Source organism: Pleurodeles waltl, chromosome 3_1 (genome assembly GCF_031143425.1).
Source record: "Pleurodeles waltl isolate 20211129_DDA chromosome 3_1, aPleWal1.hap1.20221129, whole genome shotgun sequence".
Taxonomy (NCBI): Eukaryota; Metazoa; Chordata; class Amphibia; order Caudata; family Salamandridae; genus Pleurodeles; species Pleurodeles waltl.
In genome coordinates this window covers 1922702129-1922720383 of record NC_090440.1, presented here as the reverse complement: position 1 = coordinate 1922720383, position 18255 = coordinate 1922702129, and the positions used below count along the sequence as shown (strand labels likewise).

Sequence of the window (18255 nt, the reverse complement as noted above, 5' to 3'; positions counted from 1 at the left end):
TCTTTTGGCCATCCTTGCTAAAAAGATGTCCTCTTCATTGAGGCTGCCCTCAATGTTCCCAGAAGAGCTGGACTCTCCTGTGGAAGATCCAGATCCTGTGAGTACTATCCTTGGAGACCGGGATCCTAGAACCCTAGTCTCCCTATTTAGGTGAGGAGGGGGGAGGCCATTCTCCTCATTGCTAACATCTTTCCTGTCTGAGTGGAGTTCTTTCTCCTCAGCAGAGTGGTCCCTTGTATGCTCTGCCAAGAGCTCCTGGAGCTTGACCTTGGTAGGGTTGGAACCTGTTCTAATCTTTTTCAGCTTACAGAGGGATTTTAACTCTGCTATCCCTAGATGGAGGTAAGGGGTGAGGTTGAGTTCCACAACCATTTCCTCTGAGCTGCTCATTATCTTACTAAAAGTTGGGATTACTTTTTAGAAACTAAAAACTAAATCTATGAATGAATGAATAAATTAATCTTTATTGTATAGTTAGTAAAAACCATTACAATCATAAAAAAAAATCTTAATATCACCACATAAATACGTAAATATTAGACTTCAACTACAAGACATATAAAAGTAGAATTAAAACATGACCTCCGTGTTCCGCTTGATCTGTGCCGGGGTAAGTCAGATTTTTGCAGTATCTTATTCTCTCTCCTGGTGTTGCCGTTATTCTTTTTTTCTCTGCCTGCTTTAGAAATTTCACCATACAGGAGTTCAGGATGGGATCATGTGGGTTTAAACAAGCTATTGCTGCTTGTCTGCAGGTCCGTATGCCGCATTGATTAAAAACAGCACAAACATAGGAGATGTATCAGAGTCCTCTTTCCAGATTTGCAAAGCTTACAGCTCTCATTCGAACTCTGCCTCCTTCTTGAGTAATCACCATTGTCACCCGGTAGCTTCCCTAAACTGATTTGCAAGAATCCCATTTTTAAACCTGGGACCAGCCTGTTCAAAATACAGATGGTGTCGAAGGAATTTGTAACTATTTAGCACTCTGCAAGCATGTGATCTTTTTGATAATGTTTCTTTGTCTTCCAACATAGATATCCTCTTCATTCTATTATTTAGTACTCTTTTAAAGCTTCCTATAGATAAATCACTTCCCCAGCTTTCATGCAACTCTAAGTCCTTTATTGCCCGGTCCAAATAAAGTGAGGCAGGTGATCCGCTATTATTCTTAAATTCTTTCCACAGCACCTGGCATAGGCCATTCCTGTTGTCTGCTTTGATATGATACCAGCTCTTCACATAGGTGCCTTTCCTAGCTATTATCTGATTTATTAACCTAAACTCCAAACACATTTGTGCAGGCGATGAGTTTGGCGGTAGGCAAAATAGCTGCCTATATGTTTTTACTATACTTGCGTTTAGACATGCAGCGTCACGGCCGTGCAGTGCCACACTGCCATTAGGTATGCTGGGTGCCAATTTGGCTGATATTACCTTTAATAAGGGTAGAATACTAGGGCCATTTAAGGTTCTTTTTAAGGTTTGAAAAGCTAGCCACAATGTTAAACCCTTCCATCTTAGTTCATCCTTATGTTGGGTAAAACTTCCCCATGCATCAAACAGCACTCCCAGATAACGGTAAGATTGAACTTGCTCATCCTGTTCTTCACTCAGGGACCATTTATGCTTCTTACTTACTTTCCTACTACATTCCATTACTTTAGTCTTTTTTAGATTTACTGTTAGATCATTATCCTTCGTATTGTCTGCTAATCTTCCCATTAATCTATGTAATCCAATCTGTGTTGGACTTATAAAAACAACATCATCTACATATAAGAGATTTGATATATTCATTGGGCCTAATCTTGGGGAGTGAGAATTTACTGCTTCTAGTTCATATGACAAATCAGCTAAAAACAGATTACATAAATAGTATGCCAAAACACAGCCTTGTTTTAATCCCTGAAAGGTGTATATTTTCCTTGACAGGGTTGATCCGTCCCCTATTTGTATCCTTACCCATGTATCAGTATACAAAAGCTGAATAGTCTTGAGAAGGCCATCTGGAATGCCCAATAGCGTAAGTTTTTTCCACAGTATGTTCCGATTCACTGAATCAAAAGCTCATTTCAAAATCAATAAAAGTGAGGTGCAATTGCTGCTTCTTAAGAATATGTTTATCCATTAATAGGGACAGTGTTAAAATATTAGCTTCTGATCCTACTCCTTGTGTAAAACCTGTTTGATTTAATGGGATTATCTTTCCATCTCTCAATTCATCCAGTAATAACCTCGCGAAATACTTTGCTTCTATGTCTTGGATCGTAATCAGCCAATAGTTTTCAGGTACGTTTTTATTCCCTTTCATATGTATCTGGTTTATTATGGACCCCCGCCATGAATCTGGCACTATCTGCCGCTGTATCACACAGTTCTAAACTGTCGTCAGTATAGGGCCCCATAGATTATATTTGATGAATACAAGGATTGGAGAATCCCATTTGGACGCGAGGCAGCATCTTTCCTGGAGCTTAATACTGTATCCCTTATCTGATTCTCTGGAAAACTCTCTATGACAGGTGTATCTGTACCTATAGCCCCCTTCGTGATATTCTTGATTTTAGGCTCGCCACCCTGAGGCCTACTTGCTGATAAGTTTTTTTATAAATTCTGCCCATGTCTGTTCTGGAATACTGGAGTTAACTACTGGGCTTTCTGAGCTGTTTATCCCATTTACAACTTTCCAGAACTGCCTTGCATTCTTTTGTTTTGATAAATATAGCATTTTGGTTTAAAAGTTGTCATTAGCCTCCATTTTTTCTTCCCAGACCTGTTTGTGCGGGGCCCTATTTAATTTGGCTAGGGTGTACCTTAGGTGTCTATTTTGTGGATCTTTCCTAATATCCTTGTACAGCTCTTTCGCTTTTTCCGTAACTTCTGAGTAGAAATAGAGAGTTTTATCTTACCCCTAATTTCCTGCATCCACCTTTTCCGAGGCCATTTATAGGCCCACTGTACTACTCCTACCTCAATTATTTTACAAACGAAAACCTCCTATTGTTTTACTTTATTACCTTGGCTTCCCGCTATACTTACCTTTACTAATCTTTCAGCTAGCTTCTTTCTTGGGACATCCAAATTACTGGACCATATTAGCTTGCAGTTGTTAATTGTAGTGTCTTCCCCAAACAGCAAGGGGGCCTGTCTATACTGTTGTACCTTGCACTGAAAGCACAATACTTTGCTTCCAGTGGTCGCTACTCTGGGTTTTATTCAAAGTAAAAGATTTTACTCTATCCCAGAGGGTTCGTGTTACCATTGTGTAGTCAATTATGGAGCATGTAGTGTGCGAATGATAAGTCCACCCCGGTGGACTGTCTGATTGAAACCTCCCATTTAACATTCTCAGCCCTAAGGCCTCCATGTCCTTTACTAATATGATTGCATTTTTGTCATATAATCTTCTCTTGGGATCCCTATTTGATTGGGGGGATTGACCAAATGATCCCAAGTTACTGTTATATCTGGTGCATTTGGGTCCTTCTGACAGGCCATTATCACCTTGATTAGGTCGAATACTATTGAACACATTACTTTTGCATTCGGCGGAATACACACATTTATTAAATATAACGACATGTTAATATCCTCCATCCATTATTACATTTTATCACCACAATACTATTATTTCCTATGGGTACTTTATCTGCTTCGATTTGTAATGCTACAGCAATAAAAATTGCTAAAACCCCTTTTGGCTGCCCTTGGTTTTTTGTTTTAACTGCCGGAATGTAATATCCCTAGACGAAACACGTGTTGGCTGGGGTATATTTGAAATTCATCCCTTCATTTATGGAAATATAAGGTCTTGTTTGAAACCAATAAATTCCTAATTGGTTGAAATATACAGAAGAACTACGTCACTTGATTTCACCTTGCTACAAGAAAAAGATTGTGTTTATGATTTGAGCTTTGAACTTGAACATTTCATCTTTATTGACTTACATATTTTATACGAACTTTCGTACTACTTATTGAAGACTTGTACTAATTTACTTTAGCGTGTGCCTCATATTATGCGTTCTTTTCCTGATTAACTTGGTTTCTTCAGAGGAGAGGGGAAGGGTGTTCCCCTTATGAGAACACCGCTGTAATGATTTATATGCACTGTACTGTTTGCTGATTTGGTCTCTGAGCTCCCGTTTTCTCCGCTGTCCAACAACCTACCATATTTTTCTTAATATCCGGAGTACCGTACTATATCGAAGGCTTCCATCGCCCATGTTTCCTGGAGGCATATTATTTGGCTCCCTTTTAGCAAAGCGAGTAAATCTTTTTTCTGTGACTTTGTACATGCTCCATTAATATTCCAAGAACTAATGGTTAGTACGTCAGGCTGTCTATTAACAGTGTTACCCTCCGCTGGTCAAGTCCTACCTTTCCTGTGTAGCACCTCTGTACAGGAACCTACATTTAGTTGTCTAGCCCTCGCCTTCATTTCTGGTACTGAGGGATACTGTATCTTCTTCACCCTTTCTGACCTTCCTCTTTCGGATCGAAGAACTGAGTATAACTGAACCCCCTTCTCATGTGAGATCATGTTTATTTTGCATTTGGCAACACAAACGGTTCTGGGTACAAATCTTGAGGGGGTGATGTTAATTGAATCCCCCAAGCAGCCAATATAGCTTTTTCCCTCATTACCAATTGTGCTAATATGTTATTTTGAAAGGAGACCATGGTTGCTTCCTGTGCCCTTCCCTCCACATGACTCAGAAACTCAATTGACACTATGTTGTTGGAGATAAGTTCTGACAGTGATGGAATTGTATGTAATGGGTTTAAAATGTTCCCCCGATTTAAGATGTCATGTGAGCCACGAGATTTATATACAGGGGTGAAAATTATTTTGCTCAATACAGGTGGACATTCGATACGACAGTTCCAAACATCCCTTCCTATTGATGTTATCTCTTGCCCATTCTTGCCTACTTCTTCATAATCCTTCCTCATCATGTACTAGAAATCAGCACCTAATATTTTACCCAATTCCAGTCTGTAGGTCTGTTACACAATCCTCTGTGTCCGCTATTTCCATCCTCCTTTCCTTGTTTTTCCCATAGCTCTTTGACTGGTGGTACTGACAATTATTCTCTATGTTCACTGAGGATCCTACACTGAGGGGGGCTTCAACTTGCTGCCTTCTTTGGTCACTAGGCTTCTGTTTGGAGCCTGGAGTTTCCTCATCAATTCTATTTTGTTTATTTTGCTGTTGATCCACCTTTGTTATTTTTTCCCAAGGATTCTGTCCTTTGCTAAATTTGTAACTGTTGGGGACTGATTTTCCTTCATTAGATTCTCTGCCCAATATGTTCCTTCAGTCGATTTTACAATTACAGATTTTGCAGTGTTATCGTCGTCGTTCCTCTCCTGCTTTTGAAATATTGGAAAGGGTTTTATACATTCTGTCTCCAGTTGCACCTTTGTGGGTGACCTCTCACCACTTTTTCCACTCTGTAAACCCAGGAACAAGCAACAAAGGAGCTCAGCAAATCTAGAGCTGTCATACACTGAACAGAGTATTTTCCACTGATTTCTTTGTCATACCCCGTTCTGTGGCTCCCTTTAATTTTAGCCCTTCTGGAATATTAGAGTTTTCTTGAACTTCTGATTTAACATCACACATAACACTCTCAGTGAGAGCATTATTCCTATAATTTGAGCCTTTGTTAACATTTCCGGAGCCCTTTGTTCTATCATCTCTTGCTGTTTCCTTATCCTCATCTTTTATTTCATAATCTTCACAGTCTTTTTGTACCTCCCTCGTAGGGCTCCAGCACTTGTTCCGTATCTCCTGTGTTTTCCTATTTACTACAGTCTTGTTTGATTTTATATCCTTAATAATAGTACTTAGTACTTCCGGGATTTGTTTTAATCTATCCAGTACTGGGGCACATGCGCACTCAATATTAGCTGTTGCTGCCAAGGGTTGTGCCCTTGTAATCAGAGCCTTTATGTCTGCAAGTTTCTCATCAATACCTGCCATCGAGATTGCCATTATGTTCAGTAGGTCTACCTGGACATCCATTTTGTTTGATTGGTAGGTTAGTGCCTCCAGAGTCAGTTGTGATGTTTTAAATATAACATCCCACCCATTCACTATTTTTGATGCCGGTCCATTTTCATTTTGTTTATCTATTATATCTTCCCGGATGTATTGTGTGGCCTGTTTCACCTGCGGTATTCGTTTTGCTGGCAAGTTATTTTGGGGTGATTCAATCTTTTTACTTACTGGGCTGTTACCCCACCATTCATCTTTCCACTCTCTGCATTTTGTCCATCTCATCTGTTTTTACAGATGGAGGTTTTATTTCATCTGCCTTATTCCCTATAATCTTCACAGTGATTTCTAGGGGCATAGGTTGTCCATTATTCAACCAAGGTGTTTTATTCTCACTTTTATTATTTGGCTGTAGCGGTGACTCTGGCATTACTGATAAGAGATCTGTGTCACTCCCTGAGCCTCACCCCAGGATCACACTGTCACTGTTACCCTCTTTGATCTTGTCTCCTTGATTATTAAAGCCAGTTTTTGAACTGTTTCCCTGCCCTTTCTCTCTTGCATCGCATCTTTGTTCATTCATTTGTGCAGGGCTAGATCTTATTGGTGGGATTGGGGCTGTGAGTAAATATTGACCTTTGGGGTAGAAAAAATTATTTCCACAGGGTCCTTTAAAAAGTCACATTTTTCTGGTACTTTCAGAAATTTGTCAAACATTCTTGTAATTGGTGATATTAAGGTTACATTGTCCCTTTTGGCATTTGCTTTAACTTTTTTTTTTACTGTCTGCCCGCCTGTATCCCTCTTCTCTTGTTTATTCTTGTATTTATTTGCCTCTCCCGTTCTGACCTAATTTTGATCTTGGTACGGTTACTCACGGACCCAACTGTTATGTGTACGGCTCTGGACCAAGCCGGCAGACTGCTAGCACTTACTGCTGTTTACCAAAACTCCCCCCGTATTATAGGGGGCACTGTAGAGGTTGCTTGAGTGCTGGTTGCCAAAGTCTGGCTTGCTTGAATTCTTCACTTCTCACTTTACTCACTTTGTTGTCAACTCCGCCTTACCCCCTTTCTACTCTCTAGGGATTGTTCATACAGAGCATTATTAGGGGGGCACATGGGGTGACGGGTCACTTCTACCCTCTTGTTTCTCTAAACCTCTGATCCTTAGCGCCTCTCCTGTCCTCGTTTCGTTTCTCCACACCTTCCTTAGCTTCTCCTGAGTGGGGGGGGGGGGGGGGGGGGGGGGTCTTTCTGGGGGGGGCACCAGTAGGCACCAAACATACACCCTCAGCGGCGCAGGGTGCAAACAAGATGTCGGCTCTCCAATGATTCGCTGAGGGGACCCCGGGGGTCACTCAGAGGCTGCAGGCGAAGTCCAGGGGGTCGTCCCAGGCAAACCACAGGCTGGACAGGGAGGAGGGCTGCCTGCTGAGCGTTGCTGCCCTGGAGGTCGGGTTTTCCAAGGCCTGGGGGCTGTGGGTGCAGTGTGACTTTAGGCGTCTGATATCTTCGTCCAGAGCTCGTGGTCAGGGGGGGCCCTCGGGATTCCCTCTGCAGGAGTTGTCGTGAAAGGGGTGGAGAGGTCAACCCCAGGATGGGCACTTGCTCGGAATTGCCAGGGGATCCTCTCTAGCTAGTTGGGCCACCTGGATACGGGCTATGGGCATCAGGTACAGAGTGGTTAGGACTCACACATTCGGAGTGAGGTTGGAGTCCTTAGTTGTTGTTTCTTCTTGGACAGGGCCGCTGTCCACAGGAGTTCTTTCACGTGCAGTGCAGTCCTTTGGAGCTTGTCAGAGGTTGGTGGTCCCGCTGGATGCGTCGCTGTTCTTTTGCAGGTTCTTTGAGGCATGAGACAGGCCGGTAGGGCTGGGGCCAAAGCAGTTATCGTCTTCCTTCTTCTCTGCTGGGGGTTCCAGACATTGTATTGTATTGTAATCGTATTTATATAGCGCTTACTACCCCTGACGAGGTGCATGCAGTCATTCTTCTTCTCGTCAGGTCGCCAAGAATCTGGTGAGCTGGGTTTCAGGGAGGCCCTTAAATCCTGGATTTAGGGGCATTACATGGGTCAGAGGGCAGTAGCCAATGGCTACTGTCCCTGAGGGTGGCTACACCCTCCTTGTGCCCATTCCCTTTGGGGAGGGGGCAAAACCCTAACCCTATTGGTCCCTGCCCTCCAAACCAAGATGGAGGATTCTGCAGAGAGGGGTTCATCTCAGCTCTGGACACCTTAGGGGTGGTGACTCCTCCCTGTTTTCCCTAATTTTCCTGCCGGACTTGCTGCCAAAAGTGAGGCTTTGTCCAGGGGGCGGGCAACTCCACTAGCTGGAGTGTCCTGGATCACTGTAATTCTAAGCTTGAGCCTTTGTTCCTGCAGGGGGAAGGTGTGAAGCGCCTCCACCCAGGACAGGCTTTGTTTCTGACCACCGAGAGCACAAAAGCTCTCACCCCATGTGGTCAGAAACTTATCTGAAAATGGCAGACTGGCACAGACCGGTCAGTTCTACACTAGCAGTTTGGCTAACATACAGGGGGCATCTCCAAGATGCCCTCTGTGTGCATTTTTCATTAAATCCCACACTGGCATCAGTGGGGCTTTATTGTGCTGAGACGTTTGAGATCAAACATCCCAGTATTCAGTGAAGCCACTATGGGGCTGTGGAGTTCGTAATGACGGCCTGCTAGAGGGGTGTTTTACTTATGCCACAGGCAGTGGTTTGTGGGCATGGTACCATGAGAGGAGTACCATGTCGACTTTGCCTTTTTATCCCCACCAACACACAAGCTGCAAAGGCAGTGCACATGTGCTTGGTGAGGGTCCCCTAGGGTGGCATAATACATGCTGCAGCCCTTGGGGACCTTCCCTGGCCACAGGGCCCTTGGAACCATGGGTACCCTTTAAAAGGGACTTAACTGAGTGCCAGGGGTGTGCCAATTGTGGAACTAAGGTACAGATTTTGAGAAAGAACACTGTGCTAGGGCCTGGTTAGCTGGATCCCAGCACACTTTCAATCAAAGTCGGCCTCAACTCTATGCAAAAAGTGTGTGTGTGTGTGTGTGTGTGTGTGTGGTCGGGGGGAAGGTGAGATTACCCATGAAAACAGTGGCACTTTCATACAGAGGGGAACACAACAGGACCTTGCACTGCAGCCTCGCCACATCTCGGAACCGACGCAACTTCGACGTGAACTCCCACAAAGCTCCTCAAACCCCAACTGGGTTTCTGTGAGTGGGCCCAACCTCCACTGCAGTTGGTCTGAACTGTTGACTCTGTCCTAGTCTAGAACAACCAGATCTCCACAGTTGGCATTTGACACCTTATGACGCGTTTTTCGGAAAACAAAAACCTTTTAAAATTTAAGAACTCCAGTCCAACCAATTGTATTTTTATAGACTTGGTCTTGTTTTATTTATAAAATTTGGCTCTATTTTTCTAACCTGGTGTGAGAACCTTTTGTGTGTTTTTTCACGGTTTTACTGTTTGAAGTGTTACACAAACACTTTACACATTGCCTCTAAGTTGAGACTGACTGTTCTGTGCCAAGCTACCAGGAGAATGGTGGTTGCTGCTTGACGGGGGCTCACACCTCAGTCAACCAGTAACCCAATTTATAACATGTTCCACTTAGGTTTCATAAGGTTGCAGAGGATTAACAGTCACAAAACAACAACAATGGAATGCAATAGCTTGGTTTTACATATCGGAATTAAAGCCTTAGACTTAAACATGTATTTCTCCATCAGTGGATCTATTAAAGATACCAAAGCAGGAGAACATATTTACAAGCAAGAAACCTTTTTCCTAGTATTAGGTGTGGGTCACAAGGAAGGTTAAAAAAAATCCAAACTCTTGTACATCTCACCTTTTGTTCATGAGGCAGCAGAGAAGACATGATAAGTGAGCTTCCATTCAGGTAACTGTCAAACACAGATTTAGGGACTCTGTTGATGTGAACAGTGACATACCAGCCCACCTGATTAAATGAAGAAGAGTAAAAGTTTAAAATAAGACATGAACTAGACCTCCTGCACAAATGCCTAAACAAACAATAGGTGACATGGGCCTAGAATGACAAAACAATCCCTCATTCTGCAGCATATGTACCATCGCTCCTTCTGCTTCTTCTGCCTGAATCTCTTGGAAAATGCGTTTCCTAGTTCTGGAAAAGTCATGGAACTGGAAAATACGTGCATAATCTCTGGGGAGGTTTTCCTTCGGGTCCCATGGAGAGGTACGGAAACTTTTCAGCCCCCGGTACTTCTGGTACCTGCAAAAGAGATAAAACAAAGTAATGTTCAGAAATGTGGATCATCTACAGCGGAAACCAAAATCCTGCCAGTGACATCATTGCATATTGGTGAAATATGCAAGGGCAAAACCCAAGAAAAATTGAAAGAGAAAAAGCTTATGTTAGACTCACAACTGGGGGAAGGTGTAAGAGGTATTTTCTCTGTAGTATTGTACTGGGCAAAGTTTATGATTTTTGCACTTCACAATGTTGTCTACTTTGTGCCAAATTACATCTTGAGAGGTATTCACAAAAAGAAAATAAGTTACTTACCTGTAACTGTGGTTCTTCAGTATTGGTCTCTTTCATAGAATCACATGCTTGAATCATTCCCTGTCGTCGAATTGGGAGTACCACAGTATGTAGAAAGCAGTAATTCAAAATTTTTACATTGAAGTTAATGAAAAAGACATTCACTTTAACCGCTTATAAGTGTTATTAGAAATGACCCAAAGTATAGCCAATAAGCATCGGTACCCTTAGCACATTCACCACAGAGACTCCAGTCTCTCAATTTTCTAGCACAAGTGAGATAAAGAAGGAGAAGACATAAAGGGTAGCCTCTATGGGGAGGAGGATGGGTTGTATGTGAATTTATGAAAGATAGCAATACTAGAGAACCACACGTACAGGCAAGAATGAAAATGTCACTTACCCAGTGTACATCTGTTCGTGGCATCAGTCGCTGAGATTCACATGTTCTGCAATAGCTCGCCATCTGGTGTTGGGTCGGAGTGTTACAAGTTGTTTTTCTTCGAAGAAGTGTTTTCGAGTCACGGGACCGAGTGACTCCTCCTTCTGTGCTCATTGCGCATGGGCGTCGACTCCATCTTCGATTGTTTTCCCCGCAGAGGGTGAGGTAGGAGTTGTACTATAGTAATAGTGCCCGCGCAATGAAATGTGTAAGTATGTACCTATTAAAGGTTTAAATAATATATATACAAATGTACAAAATTGAAGGTAACTTCTGAACTGCTACAGGCTTCCGGGGAGGTGGGTGGGCACATGTGAATCTCAGCGACTGATGCCACGAACAGATGTACACTGGGTAAGTGACATTTTCAGTTCGATGGCATCTGTCGCTGTAGATACACATGTTCTGCATAGACTAGTAAGCAGTTATTTCCCCATAAGCGGTGGTTTAGCCTGTAGGAGTAGAAGTTGTCTGAAATAGAGTTCTTAATACAGCTTGACCTACTGTAGCTTGTTGTGCGGATAGCACATCTATACAGTAGTGTTTGGTGAATGTGTGAGGCGTAGACCATGTGGCTGCCTTACATATTTCATGCATTGGGATGTTTCCTAAAAAGGCCATTGAAGCACCTTTTTTCCTTGTTGAATGTGCCCTGGGAGTAATGGGCAGTTGTCTTTTTGCTTTAAGGTAGCAGATTTGGATGCATTTAACTATCCATCTGGCTATACCTTGTTTTGATATTGGGTTACCTGCATGAGGTTTTTGGAATGCAATAAATAGCTGTTTAGTCTTTCTGATGTTCTTTGTTCTGTCAATGTAGTACATTAATGCTCTTTTGACATCTAATGTATGTAGTGCTCTTTCAGCCACAGAATCTGGCTGTGGGAAAAATACTGGTAGTTCTACCGTTTGATTTAGATGGAACGGTGAAATAACTTTTGGTAAAAATTTTGGATTAGGTCGTAGGACGACCTTATTTTTATGTATTTGTATAAAAGGTTCTTGTGTTGTGAACGCTTGAATTTCACTTACTCTTCTTAGAGATGTAATGGCGATGAGAAAGGCAACTTTCCAGGTTAGGAATTGTATTCCGCAAGAGTGCATGGGTTCGAAAGGTGGGCCCATGAGTCTTGTTAGGACCACGTTTAGGTTCCATGAAGGAACAGGTGGTGTTCTTGGTGGTATAATTCTTTTAAGACCTTCTATGAATGCTTTGATGACTGGTATCCTATACAAGGAAGTTGAATAGGCAGTCTGCAGGTATGCAGATATTGCTGCAAGGTGTATTTTAATAGAAGAGAAGGCTAGCTTTGCTTTTTGTAAATGGAGCAAGTAATTTACTATATGTTTTGGAGTTGCGTCTAGTGGTTGTATCTGATTATGATGGCAGTAACAAACAAATCTTTTCCACTTACTTGCGTAGCAGTGTCTAGTGGATGGCCTTCTGGCCTGCTTTATGACTTCCATACACTCTTGGCTAAGTTGTAAGTGTCCGAATTCTAGGATTTCAGGAGCCAGATTGCTAGATTCAGCGATGCTGGATCTGGGTGTCTGATCTGTTGGTTGTGTCGCGTTAACAGATCTGGTTTGTTGGGCAGTTTGATGTGGGGTACTACAGAAAGATCTAGCAGTGTTGTGTACCAGGGTTGTCTTGCCCACGTTGGTGCTATTAAAATGAGTTTGAGTTTGTTTTGACTCAATTTGTTTACTAGATAAGGAAGGAGAGGGAGAGGAGGAAAAGCGTAAGCAAATATTCCTGACCAGTTCATCCATAGGGCATTGCCTTGGGATTGCTTGTGTGGGTATCTGGACGCGAAGTTTTGGCATTTTGCGTTCTCTTTTGTTGCAAATAAGTCTATTTGAGGTGTTCCCCAGAGTGTGAAGTAGGTGTTCAGAATTTGTGGGTGGATTTCCCATTCGTGGACTTGCTGGTGATCTCGAGAGAGATTGTCTGCCAGTTGATTCTGTATCCCTGGAATAAACTGTGCTATTAGGCGAATTTGATGGTGGATTGCCCACTTCCATATGTTTTGAGCTAATAAGCTTAACTGCGTTGAATGTGTTCCTCCTTGTTTGTTTAGATAATACATCGTTGTCATGTTGTCTGTTTTGACAAGGATGTATTTGTGGGTTATGATTGGTTGGAAAGCTTTTAGTGCTTGAAAAACTGCTAATAATTCTAGATGATTTATATGCAGTTTTGTTTGATGTATGTTCCATTGTCCTCTTATGTTGTGTTGATTGAGATGTGCTCCCCACCCTGTCATGGAAGCATCTGTTGTTATTACGTACTGTGGCACTGGGTCTTGGAAAGGCCGCCCTTTGTTTAAATTTATACTGTTCCACCATAGAAGCGAGAGGTAAGTTTGGCGGTCTATTAACACCAGATCTAGAAGGTGACCCTGTGCTTGAGACCACTGTGAGGCTAGGCATTGTTGTAAGGGCCTCATGTGCAGTCTTGCGTTTGGGACAATGGCTATGCATGAGGACATCATGCCTAGGAGCTGTAGTATTGTTCTTGCTTGTATTGTTTGATTTGGAGACATGTGTTGAATGACTCTGTTGAAATTGTGAATTCTTTGTGGAGTTGGCGTTGCTACTCCTTTTGTCGTGTCTATTATGGCTCCTAAATATTGCTGTACTTTGCTTGGCTGAATGTTGGATTTTGCAAAGTTGACGGTGAACCCTAGTTTGTAGAGGGTTTGTATGACTTGATTTGTGTGGTTTGAGCATTGTGTGAGCGAACTGGTTTTGATTAGCCAGTCGTCTAGATACGGGAATACATGTATTTGCTGCCTTCTGATGTGTGCAGCGACTACTGCTAGGCATTTTGTGAATACTCTTGGAGCGGTTGTTAAACCAAAAGGCAATACTTTGAATTGGAAATGTATTCCTTTGAATACAAACCGTAGATATTTTCTGTGTGATTGATGTATTGGTATATGGAAATATGCGTCTTTGAGGTCTAGGGTTGTCATGTAGTTGTGTTTTTTGAGCAATGGTAACACTTCTTGTAGTGTGACCATGTGAAAGTGGTCTGATTTGATGAATGTGTTTACTACTCTGAGGTCTAGAATTGGTCTCAGTGTTTTGTCCTTCTTTGGTATCAAGAAGTACAGAGAATAAACTCCTGTGTTTATTTGTGTGCTTGGTACTAATTCTATTGCATCTTTTTGCAGTAGTGCTTGAACTTCTATCTCTAGAAGCTGTGAATGGTGTTTTGATAAATTTTGTGATTTTGGTGGTATGTCTGGAGGGAATTGCAGGAATTCTATGCAATAACCATGTTGGATAATTGCTAGGACCCATGTGTCTGTAGTTATTTCCTCCCATGCTTCGTAATATTGACCTATCCTTCCCCCCACTGGTGTTGTGTGGGGGGGTGAGTGACGTGTGAGTCACTGCTTGTTGGTAGTGGTTTTGGGGCTTTGAAATCTTCCTCTATTCCTAGGGAATTGCCCTCCTCTATACTGGCCCCGAAAGCCTCCCCTGTACTGTCCCTGGTAGGTGGACGGTGCGGACTGTGAGGTACTAGCTTGTGTGGCCTGACCCCGAAACCCTCCTCTAAAAGGTGTTTTGCGGAAGGTGGTATAAGATCCTCTGCTCTGCGGGGAGTAGAGTGCGCCCATGGCCTTGGCAGTGTCAGTGTCCTTTTTGAGCTTTTCTATGGCTGTGTCGACCTCCGGACCGAACAGAAGTTTTTCGTTTACTGGCATGTTAAGTACTGCCTGCTGAATTTCTGGCTTGAATCCAGACGTTCTGAGCCATGCGTGCCTACGGATGGTAACCGACGTATTAATGGTCCTTGCGGCTGTGTATGCTGCATCCATAGAGGAGCGTATTTGATTGTTGGAAATGTTTTGACCCTCCTCAACAACCTGTTTTGCTCTTTTTTGTAGATCTTTTGGGAGATGTTCAATGAGATGCTGCATCTCATCCCAGTGGGCTCTGTCGTATCGCGCTAGCAGCGCTTGTGAGTTTGCGATGCGCCACTGGTTTGCTGCTTGGACAGCGACCCTCTTCCCGGCTGCATCGAACTTTCTGCTTTCTTTATCTGGGGGAGGTGCATCCCCAGAAGTGTGTGAATTTGCCCGTTTTCTGGCAGCCCCTACCACCACAGAATCTGGTGGCAGCTGAGAGGTGATGAATACAGGGTCCGTAGGAGGCGCCTTATACTTTTTGTCCACTCTAGGCGTTACTGCCCTACTTTTAACTGGCTCCTTGAAGATCTCCTTTGCATGGCGTAGCATGCCTGGGAGCATAGGCAGGCTTTGGTAGGAGCTGTGGGTGGAGGAGAGGGTGTTAAATAAAAAGTCATCCTCTACTTGTTCAGAGTGTAGTTCCACATTATGGAACTGTGCTGCTCTAGCCACCACTTGTGAATAGGCTGTGCTGTCCTCAGGTGGTGATGGCCTAGTTGGGTATGTGTCTGGGCTGTTATCAGACACTGGTGCATCGTACAAGTCCCACGCGTCTTGATCTTGGTCATCGTGGCTCATGGCGGTGTGAGCTGGCGAATGTGACGGGGTGTAAGTTGGCGAAGCCGGAGTTACAGGTGGAGGCCAGGGAGGAGGTGTTACCTTCTTTGCTGTTTGTTGCTGAGGAGCCTCTAGTGCTGTAAACTGAAGTGTTCTCTTTCTTTTGACAGGTGGAAGGGTACTGATCTTCCCTGTCCCCTGCTGAATAAAGATACGCTTTTGCGTGTGATCCACTTCAGTGGATTGCAGTTCCTGTTCGAATCTGTGTTTTTTCATTTGTGAAGACATAGAATGTTCTTCAGTATAGGAGCCTGAAACTGGGTCTGTTGGTGCTTTTTTCGGCTCCGAAAACCCTGTTTGTCTTTTCGGCTCCGAGGTAACCTTCCTCTTCTTTTGTGCCGAAAAATCTTGGCCTCTATGATCTTCGGCGCCACTGTCTCGGCGTCGATCCGTGTCGACACCGAACTCTCGGTGTCGATGCTTCTCTTTAGCACTCTCTCGGTCCTGAGGAGGCTGCGTGCCGGTGTCTCGACCGGAGTCAGACGATCTCGACACTGAATGGGCCTTTTTCGGTGCCGATTGTTGGTCACCGGGAATTTGGGTTGAGCCATGGCCGGTTGGCAGTGGCGTCCCCTGGGCCTTTTTGCCTTTTTTAAGTTCTGATCTCGACGTCTTACTCACAGTTTTTGTATTGTCGAGTTCGTCGGAGTCTGAATCCTGGATGGAAAAGGATTCCTCCTGTTCCTCTTCTGTCTCGAACTGTCGATGCTCCTTTGGCGTGGACGCCATCTGCAGTCTTCTCGCTCGACGGTCGCGCAGAGTTTTTCGGGACCGGAACGCCCGACAGGCCTCACAGGATTCTTCGCTGTGCTCGGGTGACAGGCACAGGTTACAGACCGAGTGTTGGTCCGTATAAGGATATTTGTTGTGGCATTCAGGGCAGAATCGAAACGGGGTCCGTTCCATCGGCGTTGTTCTCCACGCGGTCGGGCCGACTAGGCCCCGACGGTGTGCCAAAATCTACCCCGAAGGGCACCGAAGCGCTTCGATGTTCAATGCGTCGTCGTGTGTGTTTATCTCGAACCGGATCGCAACGATACCGTCGAAAATCTTCCGTTTTCAGCTATCTTTCCGTTCCGAAACTCGGAGCGACAGGAACACGTCCGAACCCGATGGCGGAAAGAAAACAATCGAAGATGGGAGTCGACGCCCATGCGCAATGAGCACAGAAGGAGGAGTCACTCGGTCCCGTGACTCGAAAACACTTCTTCGAAGAAAAACAACTTGTAACACTCTGACCCAACACCAGATGGCGAGCTATTGCAGAACATGTGTATCTACAGCGACAGATGCCATCGAACACTTATTTTCTTCTCCAGTATTGGATCTTTCATAGATTCACATGCTTGAATTACCCAGTGATCTTGGTTAGAAAGGATCTGAGCGCCAGAAAGATGGCCTTTAATTCTGGCAAGTTGATATGGATCATTGTTTCTTGGGTGGTCCATTTTCCTCTCACTTTCAGGCCTTAAGATGAGCGCCCCAGCCCTCGAGCGGCACGTCTATGGTCATGACATTTTCATGAATCTGTCAGGGAGGAGAGACCTTTAGATATGTTGGATGTCTGCGACCACCATTCCATAGCCTGCCTCATCGTGGGCGTTATGTGTACAAGATTGTCAAAAGATCTGTTGATTTGTAGCCACTGCACGTCCAACTCCTCTTGAGTGATCTCATGTTGAGACAGCAGTTTGGTAAAAGGGGAATGCAAGAGAAAAGCATCCCCAGGAAAGACTTGTAGGTCCAGACAGAAGTGGACCTTCTTTAGGTGAGGCCTCATGCTAGGCTTTGAATCGTTAGTTGTCTCTCTTGGGAGGAAAGGCTTTTGCTTGCTTTGTATCCACAGGGCTCCCAGTAAAAGGTGATGCAGGTTGTAGGATTTAGATGTGACCTTTGGTAGTTGACTGACAGGCCATGGTACGGAAAAGAGATAGACATGTTTCTGTGTCCTTGGCCACCTGGGGTGCTGTGTTTGCCTTTGTTAGACAATCGTTAAAGGACGGAATTACTTGAACTCCTCTTTGTCTGAGATATGCTGCTACTGGAGCTAAGACCTTGGTGAATACTCGAGGTTCTGACCTCAGATCGAACGGTAACACCTTGAATTGGTAGTAAGTGCCAGCTACCCTGAAACATAAGAATTTCCTATGGCTGGGATGTATTGGGGTATGAAAATAGGTGTCTTGGAGATCCATGCCGTCATATGATCACCTTGATTCAACAGGTGTAACACATCCTGAAGGGTGATCATACAGAATGTTTTTTTTTCAGGAATGAGTTTACGATGATCTAAGATGGGTAGCCAGTCTCCTGTCTTTGTCCGAATAAGGAAGAAGTGAGAGTAGAAGTAATTTCCCCATTGAGACTTTGGAACAATGCTCCCTTGTGCATCATTGTGGTAATCTGCAATAAAAGCTCTTTCAAGTGGGTAGGTCGTGGCACTCGAAGTGGTATTTTAGGAGAGGTTTGTTGAAACTCCAGGGTATGCCCTCAGGTGATAATATCGAGGACCCACTGGTCTGATGTGATTCGAGACCACTGATAGAGGTAATTGGAAATAGTTTCCCCTATTTGAGTAGTCGAGGTGGGGCTGGTGGCTGGCACTTGTTGGGGGTCACAGTTTCTTGTAAGTGTCTCTGATTCTATAGGAAGGCTTCCCTCTGGTGGGGTGTCTGTAGGCTGCCAAAGGTGGTTGCCTATAGGGCTGGTGGTGTTGTTG

The 18255-nt window shown here is 43.9% G+C and overlaps 1 protein-coding gene across 1 annotated transcript in view; it reads right to left on the bottom strand.

Moving 5' to 3' along the window:
* Nucleotides 1-18255, bottom strand: part of TSR1 (TSR1 ribosome maturation factor) — a 140270-nt gene that overhangs the window by 57281 nt on the left and 64734 nt on the right. The window contains exons 9-10 of the mRNA XM_069226156.1: nucleotides 10121-10283; nucleotides 9879-9989 (exon numbers count right to left, since the gene is read on the bottom strand). Coding sequence (XP_069082257.1) covers nucleotides 9879-9989; nucleotides 10121-10283 — 274 coding nt within the window. The remainder of the gene's footprint in view (nucleotides 1-9878; nucleotides 9990-10120; nucleotides 10284-18255) is intronic.